This window comes from Astatotilapia calliptera, chromosome 10 (genome assembly GCF_900246225.1).
Source record: "Astatotilapia calliptera chromosome 10, fAstCal1.2, whole genome shotgun sequence".
NCBI classification, from domain to species: Eukaryota; Metazoa; Chordata; class Actinopteri; order Cichliformes; family Cichlidae; genus Astatotilapia; species Astatotilapia calliptera.
The window spans coordinates 32,911,037-32,925,907 of NC_039311.1; the positions used below are offsets into that span (position 1 = coordinate 32,911,037).

General features: G+C 45.9%; 1 protein-coding gene across 3 annotated transcripts in view; it reads left to right on the plus strand.

Moving 5' to 3' along the window:
• Window positions 1-209: 209 nt before the first annotated feature.
• The window catches only part of LOC113030456 (rap1 GTPase-activating protein 2-like), a 37,086-nt gene continuing 22,424 nt past the window's right edge, over window positions 210-14,871 (plus strand). The window contains exons 1-2 of one of the 3 annotated variants that reach the window (XM_026181933.1): window positions 210-313; window positions 8,354-8,389. In XM_026181933.1, coding sequence (XP_026037718.1) covers window positions 270-313; window positions 8,354-8,389 — 80 coding nt within the window. In that variant the 5' untranslated portion in view covers window positions 210-269. Of the gene's footprint in view, window positions 314-5,955; window positions 6,081-8,353; window positions 8,390-9,810; window positions 12,233-14,871 lie in introns of those variants that run through there. The other 2 variants (XM_026181939.1, XM_026181934.1) reach the window with 2 other exon arrangements.

A 14,871-nucleotide genomic window follows, 5' to 3' on the forward strand; every position in this document is an offset into this window, starting at 1 on the left:
CTCTCTCTCTGCTGGCTCTGTGCTGTGAAGTGAAGTGGGAGAGGAAGACGAGAGAGCAGCGTTACCGACAGGAGGAGGAAAAAGGAGAGGGAGGCGGCGGGAGTGTCTGACAGAGAGGAGAGTATTTATAGGAGGAGAGATGAGGAGTTAGAGCGACAGCGGAGGGAGAGGGAGGCAGAGGTACAAAGAGGGAGAGAGAGAGAGGGAGGAAAACCCAGACACAATAAGAAGAAAAGAGAGACAAAGAGGAGGAGGGCGAGCGAGGCACCATGCTGAGGAGGAAGAGGAGCGTGTCGTTCGGAGGCTTCGGATGGTAAGAGTGCTCGCCCTTTGATGAATGGCTGAATGGTCTCAGCAGCTCTGTCCGGCACACTTTCTCCGGGTTTTTGAGTTCATCTCCAGCTCGAGCTGCAAGGAATGACATCACACTGACATCATCAGCTGTGAAGTCAAATTGTTACATTCACGTGGAGGGATTGTGAATGTTGTTTAGATCAGGCGAGGGAAGCTGAACGTTAACGAAGTTAAAATGGGACCTTTTTTGAATGGACGTTGGTGGGAAAGTTGTCGGGGCTCTGCGAGTTCGTTCTTTGTGAGCGTGAGACGCTTTTCTGTGTCGTCTGTGTTTCCAGTCGACCGACGGCGAGTTAATCAGCAACTTTCTGCGTTCGGACGAATCCAAAGGACAGTTTAGCTCTGCAGGCGTTTTCTGTCTTCTCGTCAGCTTCATTTGTTCTGCGGCACCAAAGAGGACAGCGTGCTCACACCCAGCACAGCAAACACATAATACATGTCTGTTATCAGCTATGCACCTTCATCCACACAGTGCATGAAGATGCAACATTTTCCTTCTTTAATGAGAAAATCTGATATTCGATGTCCCAGCTGCTTCTTTCTTCTTCTTCTTGTTGGTGGTTTTGTAGTTAAACTCTCAGCTGACGCGTTCCATGTCTTTGACCTCTGCGTGCGATCATCACCTGAAACAAAAAGTGGTCACTCTGAAGGAATCAGGCTTTATAGGATCCAGTTCAAAAAATGGGTCATTTCTTTCACTGAGCCCCAAATATTCACGTCATCATCAGAGGTCCTGAAGTGAGTGCATGCATGCCTCGTCTGCCCCTCTGCACGCTTCCTGGAATCGGCCAATCAGAGCAGCTTGTTTCAGAGCGGCTAAACTGATGGGCTACAACATTCAAAGCTCCTCTGCCAGAGTCCAAAAATAACAATAAAGTATTTTAAAAGCTGCTTATTTATTTTCTATTTCACAGTTTATACACAAATATATTCACAGCACCTCGTTACTTATTTTAGATTTAAAGAAACAGTGACTGGAAATGTAAAAGTTTCACATGGAGCATTAACCCTTTAGAGCCGGTCGGAGCGGGCACGCTCTGTTTTGCGTAACTATTTTTAAATCCCGGTAGCTCTGCAACCACGTGAGCTAGCGCAATAATTTTTTTTGCATATGAAACCGGAGGAGTTGTACTTACATCTGATGCCATCAGCTTGTCCTCGGTCACGGTTTCGTTCCACATAAAGCTTTGCAAAAACTGCATAAAAAGCACTTGCAGCAACAAAAACATAATATTCCAGAAACACGCTTTGCCGATCTGGTCAGCTGTTTGTAACACTTCCTACGTTGGAATAGACGTCAGCGCGAAGTTTTGCATGTCCGCCATGACCTGCCCGAAACCGGAAGTGACGTCATTTTTCGCAGAAATGTAGTTTTTTTTTACCATCAGGGCCTCATGAGCCTATACTGGTGTTTTTAAAAGTCATGTTTGACTTTATGACTTTCTGTGTCTTTTCTGGGATGCTGAGGACTCATATTGCACTGCTGGAAATAGTTAATTTTGATGCACATGCTGCTTTTTTGCAAATTTGCATTATAATATTTATTTTCGTTTTCCCTGCAGTGTATAAAAATTGGTGTATTTCAAAAATAAAACTATGAAGACACTCAAAATAAATTTCCTGTGGTGGGAAACTATTTTGTGCAACTTTTTTGTATTTACAGTTTTGAGGGATAAACCTCTTAAATTTCTCTAACTAGAAATATATGTTAAAAAAGCAAAAACGATTTTCAATTTTTTTGTAGTTTATTGCACTTTTTTGCAATTTATGTAATTACTATGTACTTAATGCAGACATATTATTAAAATCTGGGCTATAATGGTTGTATTGATGTATAGCAACTTGAAATGCTCCCAAAAATGGCTCCACAGCATGTAAAAATATAATATAAGCTCTAGCGGACTTGGTTCTATGGTAGGTCTTAAAGGGTTAAAGCTAATGACACAGATCTGGATCCAAAACCCAGAACAGACCTTAAATCACATGCTGGGACCAGAGAAGAGCGTAACCTTGGTTACGACAAATGTGACCCAAAACACATTATATTACATTATATTATAAATAATATTTATATATTATTAATTACATACAAAACAACAAAATATGTACGAAATATTTAAATATTAATAATGAGTTAGAAAGTTTATTATGTAAGTAAAAAGTTTATTATTTACTCAAATTATTTATGTAATATACTTTATAAATTAATTATTTAAGAAATGTTTTATTTATTTATATGTAATGTTTATAAATGTATGTCATGATAAAATATTAAATGTATGTAATAAATGCCTGAAAAAGTCAAATCTTGGCAAAGGCATTTTTTTTAATTATTAGACCACAATAATATAAAAACTTCAACTATTAATCGGTATTATTAAAATAATTATGTATTAAAAACATTATTAATTTATAAATTCTTGAATATCTGTTTAAATAAAAAAAAATCCAAAATGTAAAATGTTATATTATTATTATTTTTATTGGTTTATTGTTATTATTAAATACATCATGGAATTATGGAAACCAAGGTGTGAAACTGGGTGTGGGTACCAAGTTGGTGTCGTAACAGAGGCGCTGGTTTACGACACCAACTGTCTGACATCTATAATCCAGTTTTGAGTTCCCTCCCCAGACGCCTTAACGCCCACTCACATCCTGGGCCATCTGACCTCAGGACATCACATGATAGGGTGGGGCCAGGTTTCACAATGAGCTCACCCGAAACCCTGTCCGATTGTGACCCACACCCAGTTTCACACCTTGGCTCATGTGATTAGGTAGAGGATCATCAGGGGGTCCTTTGTCCCTCTGTGGGGGGAAACTCCCACTAGGTTTATATCTGGGACTCTCCACCATTTGACCTTAGAACTGAAGAAGCTTCTCGGATGAAGGTGAAACGTCTTCAAGCAACTTAAAGAAGTCCAGACGCTTTTCTTTGCAAGCTCCTTAAACATTAATTAACATTCACATAAGAACTCATGTTTCATTGGTCACTGTTGGTCCTCCATACAGCTGCCTGTGTTTGACACTAAAATGTGAAATATTTACAGGAGAGAATCATTTGTGTCTGTGGGGTTAATGAACGCTGCAGGTCGGAGGAGGAGGAGTGAAGGTCAGAGGGGAAACCAGCAGCAGCTCTGCGTCCTCTCGTCCTCGCCTCAGTGAACCTCAGCCTGAGTCTGTGACCAGAATTCACAGCGAGTGGAAACTCGGACACAAGCTCTTCAATCATTCACCTCCTCCCCTCACACCTCCTTCTCGTCTCTGACCTCCCCACCTCAGACCTCCTCTTCAGACCTCCTCTCATTTTACCCCTCGGTGTTTCATCCTTCCTTCTCCTCAGACCTCGGTCTCTCTCCTCCTTCTTTTCTGTTGCTGTTTTCGTTTGTGTCTCCTTGTTTCCTTCCACATCCCCTTCTTTACTTTTATACATCCTTGTTTTGTTTTTCTACTTTCCTTCTCTTCGTCCTTCTTTCCTTGTTTCCTTGCTCTGATTCTGTTTTCATTCATGTGTCTTTATTTCCTTTCACACCTCCTTCTGTCCTTAAAAACTTTTTGTCCTTATTTCCTTTTATGTTTCCTTCTTTCACTCCCTATATACTTCTTCCTTTTCATACTTCCTTGTCCACTTCTGTGTTTCCTGTCCTTCTTCCTTCCTTCCCTGGAGTCTTCTTGCTTCATTGCCTTGTGTCCTTCTATCCCTTCCTTCCAGGTCAAATTAGTTGCTTCCTTCTATGTTTCCTTCCTGTCCTTTCCTTGTGTTTGTCCTTGTTTTCTTTTAGACCTTGTTCTAGTTTCATTCATGTGTCCTTCTTTCCTTCCCTCTATGTTTTCTTTACTTCATTAAATATCTTTTTGGGATTATTCATACTTCCTTATGCCCTTAAATACATTCCTGTGTGCTCGTTTCCTTCATATTGCTTCCATATTCCCTTCCCTTGCACACTTTCCTGATTCTGTTGTTATTTCCTCCTATGCTCCCTTGGGTCCTTTCAGACATGTGTCCTTTTCCCCCTTCTTTTCCACCTTCTTTCATTGCTTCCTTGTTTCCTTCGGCGATACCTTTCCTAGTTTTTTTAATAGTTGAATTCCTTCAACACTTTCTCCTCATTTTGTTCTATACCTCCTTCCTTTTGTCCTTTCCTTGCGTTTGTCCTTATATCCTTCCAAACCTTCTTTTCCCTGCAGTGTCCTTCTATACCTCCTTCATGTATGTCACATTCCTTTCATTCATGCATCATTTTTGCTTCCTTCTTTCCTTGTTTACTTCTTTGTTTACCTCCTCCTTTCCATCTGTCCTTGTGGTTTCCTTCCATGCACTCTTGATTCCTCCATCTCTGTTTCTTCATCCTTTTATAGCTCATGATTTCCTTACATAAAAAGAAAAGCTCCTGTCCTTCCCCACCTCCTCCTTTCCTTCCTCTCTGTCTCATCATAATAAAATAACAGATGGTACGCCCTCACAGATTACCTCATGCCTCCTCGTCGTTCCTCTGTCCTCCAGCATTTAGACCAAGACGACTAATAGAGTTGCACTATTAAATAATGCAGGACCGGCCTCGGGCGGCTGCAGGAGCGTTTATATCAAACCCCGGGATGCTCCGCCCATCCTGCTCCACCCTCGTTCTCTCTTTGATGGCTCGACTGTCGCTGTCATCACAAACAGTCACAGGACTCAAACCTGTGGCTGCAGCAGCTGCTGGAGCTTCACCCCGAGACGCCGACATGTTTTATCCTTTATGTGAGGACGCCATGTTGGTTTAACGTGTTAGTTCAGACTTCTAGGTCGCTCTGTTAGCGCTGTTTCCATACTCAGTGTCTGAGAGCGGATAGGTCAAAGGTCACGGCCCAGATGAGCAGTGTGATGGTCAGACTGAAGCGACATCAAAGACATTTTATTGTTCGAGGAGTTTGTAATTATTTTATTTTCAAACAAAGAACTCTAAACGTGACGATTTTAAAGTGCAAAACTCAATAAAAGTGAGAAATCTGCTGAATCATGTTTGTTCACTGAAGCAGGAAATCAGCTGTTTGTGTAACAAACTCATGTTAGTGGGAGTGGAGGGGGGCTGAGTCACTGCTGCAGCCTCTGCTGGTCGCTGGAGGAAGTGCAGGTTTGAACGATGTCAGCTTTGTTTCCAGGTTGGGTTGGAGGGACGAGTTTGGTTCAGCGCAGTGGTGACAAACAAACACACAAACACACACAAACACGCAAACACACACACGCACACAGAGACACGCACACACGCACACAGAGACACGCACACACGCACACACGGACACAGAGACACGCACACACGCACACACGCACACAGAGACACGCACGCTCGCACAAACACTCACACAGGCAACTGTTTCCTGTGCTTTAAAATAAAGCAGCATGCCTGCACTCTCTACTGTCGGCCATCTTTGTGTGTGTGTGTGTGTGTGTGTGTGTGTGTGTGTGTGTGTGTGTGTGTGTGTGTGTGTGTGTGTGTGTGTGTGTTGTTGGATGAGTTATTTATGGCCTGTGGGAGTGGAGTTTTCTCAGAGTCATCATACTCAGGCTTTTAAAGTTCTGCTCGACCACACGCTCTCCTCTCATCTCCTTCTGTCCTCTCCTTTCCTTCTTTCCTCTCCTCCTCTCCTCCACACTTGTCACCTGATCTGTGTCTCCTGTTAACTCTCACTTGTGGTTTTCAGGCTGTTTCCTGTCACAGTGAGGTTGCTAACATCTGTGTCAGGTAGGGCTGGGCTCTATCATACTGTTCATGGTAATACCGGTGTAATGTTGGGCAACGATAAGAAAATGAAATATGGCGATAGAATTTGGGTAAAACGCGCATGCGCAGTGCCTTTGTTTACATGCGCACATGGCGGCGACGCAGAATGAGAAGAGCGAGAGTGGATCGCTGAATGAAACAGATGAACCAGAACTGGTTTCTAAAAATGCTGCAGCTTCACTGGTGTGGAACTGGTTTGGCTTTCGTCCGTCAGACACACAACAAAGCACTATTTTTGGTAGCGCATGCTAGCGGGCCGTCGTTATTACCGTGTTGTTTGGAAAATGCGGCGCACTTAAAATCCATCCTTTGATTTTTCTGAAACTCGACAGAGCCCCTTATAATCCCGTGTGCCTTATGTATGAAGTCTTTACTGACCTGGAAACGATTTTATGTACACGGCGCTCGAAAATCTGTCACATGTTTCAGTACGACTTTGCTGAGCTACGAAGCCGCACCGCTTGATGGATTGTCGGAGCTTTACGGCTATTGTAGGCGGAGCCTCGCGGAGTGATACGTACTGTGCTTCAACATAATATTACCTTATTGTGTGTGTATAACCTCTTTTTAAGTGTTGTGGATGTTATACATGGTTATGCTGAGGATGTGTCGGCCAGTTTCCAGTGGAAATGCCTTTTGGTTAAACTGTCAGCGAGGAGTTTGCACTGTTACATTTTTGTATAACTTTAATGCACATAAAAAAACAGCTGCTTGTTTAACCCTCCTGTTATGTTGCGGGTCAGATTGACCCAGAACAGAAGAGATGTCACATGTCATCTGCATCACTACAGAAAGCGAAAAAAATCTAAATTGACCAGGAACGTAATCAGTGCTCCTTCAAGCCAACATAACAGGAGGGTTAAGTGAAAATACATTGATGGGTTTTTGCACTAATAAAGTTGTGGAGTTGTGTTTTGTCTCATGTCAATTATATCATCAGTTATATCGTTATCACAAATTTTCAAACGTATATCGTGATAAATATTTTTGGTCATGTCGCCTGCTCTAGTGTCAGAGTCTATCAGTGACGAGCGCTGTGGTGTGTATGACAGATAGACCTGTGTTACAGCATGCATGAGACATGAGCCATGTCTCTGCAGCGTCTGGATGCTTTATCATCAGCACTTCCAAGGACACCGTGTGAGTGAGGTGTGATGCAGGTACTGATGAACAGCGGTTATTTCACACCCTGGGTGGTTTGGACTCCACCCTCCAGTCAGACCTGTGTGTGGTGCTCAGGAGACCGAGCCCGGTGAAAGGGGGCGTGCTCAGCCCAAACAAGTCCCTGGGTCACCCCGCAGTGGGGCAAAGAGAGAGGCTGAGGAGCTCAGCCATTCAGGTCGAACTTATGGAAACGCAGTCGGTGACAGAGAGACAAAGGTCCCGTTCTGTCCCTATACGTCACGTCAAAACCTCTGTGCCTCAGGCTACGTCCACACCAGCCCAAATAGATTTGAAAACGCTGTTTTCATCTGAAAACGCTCCGCGTCCACAGTAGCGTTTTCAAAGAGTTGTGCGTCCAAAACACTTACGTTGCAGTCCTGCACATGCGCAAAAGCCAGTGAGGATTAAAGAATTAGAAGGAAAGCAATCTGCAGCACGTACAGACTGATATTAATCTGTAACAGGGCTGTCAAAGCTGAGACCAATCAAAACCACTGCTGTGTAACGCCCTCCGCTGTCTTAGTTTAATTGGTCACATGACTGCATCACATGACTAAAATGCGTCATCGTTTTAGAAAGTCTGCGTGTTCGAGTGTCCACACTGCGACGGGACAGCTCCGTTTTGAAATGTATTTGTTTTTCGAGAGCGTTTCCAAAACGCGGCGTTTTTCCTTGAGGAAAACGCCGCCTCAGTGTGGACGGGAGGCCAAAACGGTGTTTTTAAACAAAACGGCTTAGTGTGGACGTAGCCTCAGGAACCCACTTTCTACCACTGGATGACTTTCTGTGAAGTCATCCAGTGGTTCATGCGTCTGCTGGTTTGTGCTGTTTTATTGCGCTTCAGCCGTCATTACAGAAACACGCCTGATTCGGTGGCGCTGCAGCACTTTAATAAACAGGTTTTATTGCTGTGAACCTCACACCTCACTCAGGTTACTGAGGTTAATAGAGAATGCAGATAGAAATCTCGTCCTCCACCTCGGCAACGTCCTAACGTTCCTGCTGTTATCAGAGCGCGCTCAGTGCACCACATGTTAACGGTGTCTCTCTCTCTCTCTCTCTCTCTGTAGGATTGATAAGTCTACAGTCAGCACTCTGAGAGCTCGGTGAGTAACAACCCTGAATCACACGAAGACCGCACTCAAGTTGTTTCACTGCCAGAAATAAAATAAGAGCAGCAGCAGCTTCACCTCCCTCAGCCTGAGCTTCACTCTACCAAACATCGTTCTGATGTGTTTGATTTAGCATGTTGTGTTTCAGGCTCTGGAGAACAGCTTGTTATCTGCAGCTTCTTCCTTTTAAAGGGCCAATCTGCTCATAGAGGATGGTTCCTTATTGTGCCGGTCCATTAAACCAAGCTCTGGAACCGGCTCTGGTCCGGTCACTTTACACAGCTGCTCAGCAAAAAGCAGTGAAACCCCTCGGTGGTGCCCAGAGTCAGCATCAGGCCATAAACCGAAGCTGTCAATGAAACCAGTTGTGCTCACTTCAGCCAGATGTGCTCCTTTATATTTAGTCCATTGTGTTTGCTCGTCCACCCCGTGCAAATGAAGCCCTGCTTCCTGCTTCCTCCATCCATGGATCCAGACCTGCACCTGTAGGCCCAGGAGGGATGGTGGGTGCAGGTCAGGATCCATGGATGGACGGATCATGGTTTAACGGATCTGGTGACTTTGTTGAAGCTTCTGATGATCCTCATGGTTCTGATGGTCCTGATGGTTCTGATGATCCCAATGGTCCTGATGGTTCTGATAGTCCTGATTGTTCTGATGGTCCTGATGGTCCTGATTGTTCTGATGATCCGGATGATCCTCATGGTTCTGATGGTTCTGATGATCCTGATGGTTCTGATTGTTCTGATGGTCCTGATGGTTCTGATGGTTCTGATTGTTCTGATGGTCCTGATGGTTCTGATGATCCCGATGGTCCTGATGGTCCTGATGGTCCTGATTGTTCTGATGATCCTGATGGTTCTGATTGTTCTGATGGTCCTGATGGTTCTGATGGTCCTGATAGTTCTGATGGTTCTGATGATCCTGATGGTTTTGATGGTCCTGATGGTCCTGATAGTTCTGATGATCCTGATGGTCCTGATGGTTCTGATGGTTTTGATGGTTCTGATGGTCCTGATAGTTCTGATGATCCTGATGATCCTGATGGTTCTGATGGTTCTGATTGTTCTGATGGTCCTGATGGTTCTGATGGTTCTGATGATCCTGATGATCCTGATGGTTCTGATGGTTTTGATGGTTCTGATGGTCCTGATAGTTCTGATGATCCTGATGGTTCTGATGGTTTTGATGGTTTTGATGGTTCTGATGGTCCTGATAGTTCTGATGATCCTGATGGTTCTGATGGTTTTGATGGTTCTGATGATCCTGATGATCCTGATGGTTCTGATGGTTTTGATGGTTCTGATGGTCCTGATGGTTCTGATGGTTCTGATGATCCTGATGATCCTGATGGTTCTGATGGTTCTGATGGTTCTGATGGTCCTGATGATCCTGATGGTTCTGATGGTCCTGATAGTTCTGATGATCCTGATGATCCTGATTGTTCTTATGGTCCTGATGGTTCTGATGGTTCTGATGGTTCTGATGGTCCTGATGATCCTGATGGTTTAATTAGACTGACAAACTGCGGCGCACAGATCTGCGGCGGTTTGACGCAGATCCACACGAGCTGTTGTTACAGACACGAGAAGACTCCAGGTGAGATTCAGGCGACTGCTGTTGCCCACAGAGAGGATCGAGCACACAACCTGGAGGCGAGCGAGACGCTAACAGATGCTGATTATGGATTTAATGAGCTCAAAACATTTCTAACTGCTGTTTGTATGCAGACAAATATTTCCAGTATGAAAAGGAAGCGCCGCTCAGCTCATGCAGGATTTACAGGAGGAAATCGATATGAGCTGGTTTCAAAGGTGAAGCAGATTACTGTGAACAAAAGAAGCAATTATACTGTTCTTAATGAGCCAAATATTGAGAACTGTGGAAATGCTGATAAGGACGCTGCGTTTATGCTCCTCTGCTTATTTCTTTCATCAGTTTGATCTGTTTTTGAACATTTAGCAGGAACAAGGATGAAAAAGTGAAATCCTTGTGTTGACGTGCTGGAGCCTCCACATCTGTGTAGCCTGCATGTCCACTTAAACTTGCTTTTTTAAAAACCTGTGACATCCGTCACCTAGAAGTTTGAAGACTAAAGTCAGGCTGACTGCTGCTTTACTCCAAAGCTTGTCAAACAAAACTTTGACCTGGAAGCTTTAAAGAGACGTTTGTTTGGGTGCGTTCGCACGTCACACCGCAGAGTCCGGAACAGGAGTTACTGCCATACGGTCACAGAACGGCCACGAGGAGAGTTACTGCAGAACGTCACGATGTCACGGTGAAGCTGACCTTAAATGTCATCATGATGTCATTGCTTCCTGTGAGACCTTTCTGTGACGTTTTGTCATGACTAACGTTTGACATGCCAAAAACCTGCTCAGTAAGGTCATGATGACCTTTAACCTTTAGTCTCTGGGACGTCCGCTGGTTTAGCTCCCGACGTTCACATCAGGAGAAAAACACGGAGCACGTTGGAAGCTCTTTGTCTTCCTGTGAGCCTAAAGACTGATCTGATTTCAGCTGGAAGATGAAGATGCTCTCTGCGGTGGAGCGGAAGGATGAGTGCTGGGAGCTGCAGTCGCTCGCTGCTCCCGACTGAGCCCGAAACCTGAGAGAGAGGGCAGGTCACAGGTTTGATCCCAGGTGTCAGTCTGCAGCGCGGCCACACAGCGAGTTGGAGAGGATCATGGGACATGTTCCACAGGTGACGCTCGCCGTTACAACCGACAAGTGAGTGATATTACAGAGCAGCCATAAAAGCACATGGTGCAATCAGGCCTCCGTAAACGGGATCGTTACCATCGGGCGGTGTGTGCGTGACTCATGCATGAGCAGTCACACCAAGTCTGCACGCTCACTTCACGTGCATGCCTCGTTTTGGCTGCTTCACTTTGCACATCGTACACCTGAAGAACGAGCACGTAGCTTAAACGCCAGAAATGTGCGGACAGCTCTCGTAACGCACGTCTTTAATAATCCAATAACACGCACTGCCTGTAAGTCCTTCGTCAGAGGTCTTCCTCCCGTGTGTCTGCCCACATGTGGCCCGCTGTGCGTCTGTGGGGAAGGTGACCGCGTGTCCGACAGCTGTTTTCCCTCCAGCAGGTTCGCACTTCAACGTCCACACGTGCTGCTCGTCACCCCGAGAAGCTCATTGGTTGGTTGGGTGGTGTGGATCGTCTTCCTGCAGAGGCGCGGTGTCTGTGTGTGAGCTGCTTCATCACCTCCGCCTCATTCTTGGCCTGTTAGTACAGTAACCTCACAGAAGCCATGTTATTTGTCACATGATGTCATTAAAAAGTTGCGTAGTGTGAAATTATCTCTAAGCTGTCAACATGTTTATTTCCGCTGGAGCCTCTGCTGGACGCCAGAGGAACTGCAGCGTGTGGCTGTGCCTTTACTGAGTGCAGGTAATCTGCGATGTAAACTACTCTAGGATGAAGTGAGTGTGACAGGAAGCTGACGGTAGTGATGGCGAGTGTTTGTAACGCTCACCTGCACAGAGACGCTTTAAGGTCATCGGGATTTCACTTCAGGCTGAACGTGCTGAAGCTCAGAGCCTGATGAGGGGGAGAGATGTGCAAACATTCACGGTCCGGACTCAAACTCCACCACATCCAGTTAGAGCATCCTCCCCTCCGCCCCTCCCCCCTCCCCTCCCCGCCATCCTCCATCTGCTACTGGCTCTCTCGCTCGCTCTCTCTGAGAGATTAAGGCGCTATAAGCTTAATGGACCCTGACGTTACAGGAGAGAGAGAGGGGAGGGCTGCTGGTGTGTGAGAGCTGAGTGAGATGCTCAGTAACCGTCGGCAACGCAACAATGCCACACGACCACTGGTGAGTCTGGCAGTCCCTCCATCTGCATGTGTGTGTGTGTGTTGCCTTGTTTTTGCTGTTTTCATTTACAATGCGATCATGTGACTCCGTAGTCTCAGCTCTGAGGTGTTCAGGTGTTCACTGAAGTGTTGGTCCAGTTTACGTTTACACGTGTAAATTACTGATGACAGACACTCCTCGCTCAACGATCAAACTCTGGAGTTTTCTGTGAGGACGGTTTGCAGAAACGCAAAGAACGGCGGCGCCGATTGGACGCTTTCAGCCAGGAAACTGAACATCTGTGCAGCTGCACGCTGACAGCTGCAAGACAAACAACAACGAGGAAGATTCTCTCAAGTCTCGACTTAGTGAAGAAAACCTCCTCATACTCACTCAGCACCAATTATAGCTCACACACACACACACACACACACACACACACACACACACACACACACACACACACTGGGAAATGTGAGCTGCAGAGAAATGTGTGTGTGTGTGTGTGTGTGTGTGTTACACACCAGACCGTCTGTCTACAAACAGGAGCCAGCAGTGCTGCTCGTGTCCTACTGTCGTTTCTGTTTGTGATGCTGTTGTTGTTGTTTGTCTCTGTGCCGTCTCCGTGGCGACTCAGTTTCATCCGTGTGAAAGACAAAGGCGCAGAGCGCCGTGGCTGCAGGGGAGGAGAGCGCACGTTTCTAAAAAGTCAGTCTTATTGTTTCGTGAATTGCCTGCAGCTCTGAGCGAAGCGTGGCGAGTTACACAGCGGCAGAGTACGGCCTCATCGGCGCCCCCTGCATGCAGTAGTGTTCACTGCAGACACAAAGGGAGGAGCCATCGTTTCAAAGTGCATGACGTTTAATACGTTCATATCTCGTGCTGACAGCGACGGTATATTATGTCGTCTGGAACAGGAAGTTGATGCGAGCTGCTGACTCTGTTTCAGCCTGGTGAGGGCGTATTCGCTCCCTGATGGGTCGTATGACTCACAAAAACTAACAGAGGCTGCCTCAGGGTCACCCATCTACACCACAGCTGCTGTGAGCGTACGCTGTCATGTGCTTTGAGCAACTAGCCCTGTTTGAGTAAACTAGCAAAGTGCCGCAGCATTTTTTTAGCTTAGCCTTCTGTTTGTGTTTGTTCTGCTTCCTGTTTTATTTTGGGAATTGCTCTTCCTGTTGCTGTTTTTCCTTTTTTGGATTTTCAGCTCCACCTTTATCGTTTCCACCTGTGCTCCACTCCCACCTGTGTCTCTTGATCACTCCATCCTCACACCCACAGAAAATGTGCCATTTTGGGACAAAGTTTCTCCATGAACGCTAAAGCCCACGGCGAGGTGCTTCCAACTGAGCTTACACAAAGAAGCAAATAAAAATCATTTATTTCAAATAACACAGTCAGCACCCCTGCTGTGTTTTGCGGGAAACCCCGTTTCTCGCACGCTCCTGCGTTTCTGACTGATCAGTCGAGTCTCATTCCCGAAAGCTGCTCGGACACATTTAAGCGTTTTGGTGTCATACGCGGCAGGTCTGTGGTTCTTCAGCTGTCAGCGAGCCACACGTCGACCGAGTCTCTGGGTCAGAGCAGACGTTTGTGCTGCTCCTGGCAGGTTCTCCAAAGTGGAACTGATCCTGGGTGGGAAGCAGGACACGAAGGGGATCAGTGGGTGTGGATCAATCAAAGGCCTCGGAGACCAAACTGGTTGTAATGATCACAAGGACGTGAAAGGTGTGATCCGAGCTGAAGCTGCTGTTCTAACACAAAGAAACAGGAGTGAAAGCGTGGATATTCACACAGTCATGACCACGAAGCCGCCGCCGCCATCCTCACTGTTTTATTTTTAATGAAGCTGGAATGTTTCACTTCGTTTCATTTTAAAGGTTCAAACTGGGATGGGCCCTCCTGTTGGAGAAACTCGAGGGTTGAATTTAAATTTTAATGAAGAGCTTTGATGTTCGTCTGAAACCCAGCGAGCCTCCTGGCTGTGGGAAACGTGACAAAATCCATTTTTCATGACTGCAGAGAATCACCTGTACAGGTGGATGTGTCACACTATGCCCCCGGTTTATGAGCAGTAACTGGTGCGCAGCTCGCCGTGACGCGGCCGTGAGGACGAGCTCTGTTCACATGCAGACCCTGATGTCACATTTAACACGTGCACTGTGTTCACAGCTGGTCCTGTTGGCTGCAGTTCCCCCAGGGGGCGCTCTCAGGGAGTCCTGAATGGGCAGCATGCTGACATGGATCAACTCTTCTGTCCTTCAGCTTCTCCAAATTCGTAGACTCCTCCGAATGCAGCCGACAAATGAGTCCTCCTTTTCCCCGAATTTGAAGGATGGGTCGGGTGTGTCCTTCGTGGCCCACCATATCCCAGAATTCATAGCGCGGCCCAGCCAAACTCCAGTTTCCAACAATGGTGGCCGCTACTAAGTTTTTAATATTACTCTTATTACCTTTTCTGGGTCACAAAATAAACTTTTAACATATTTTCAGGCGAGAAAGTAGCTGTGTAAACATCAAATATCTGCTCGGTTTATCAAGATATCGCATATTTGCAAAAGTGCTTCGACGTTTTCGGAGGCGTCTGCTACCCACCAGCTCGACAGCTAGCCGGGAGCTCGAGGGTTACTGGGCTCGAGCTCCCGGCTCCAAAATGA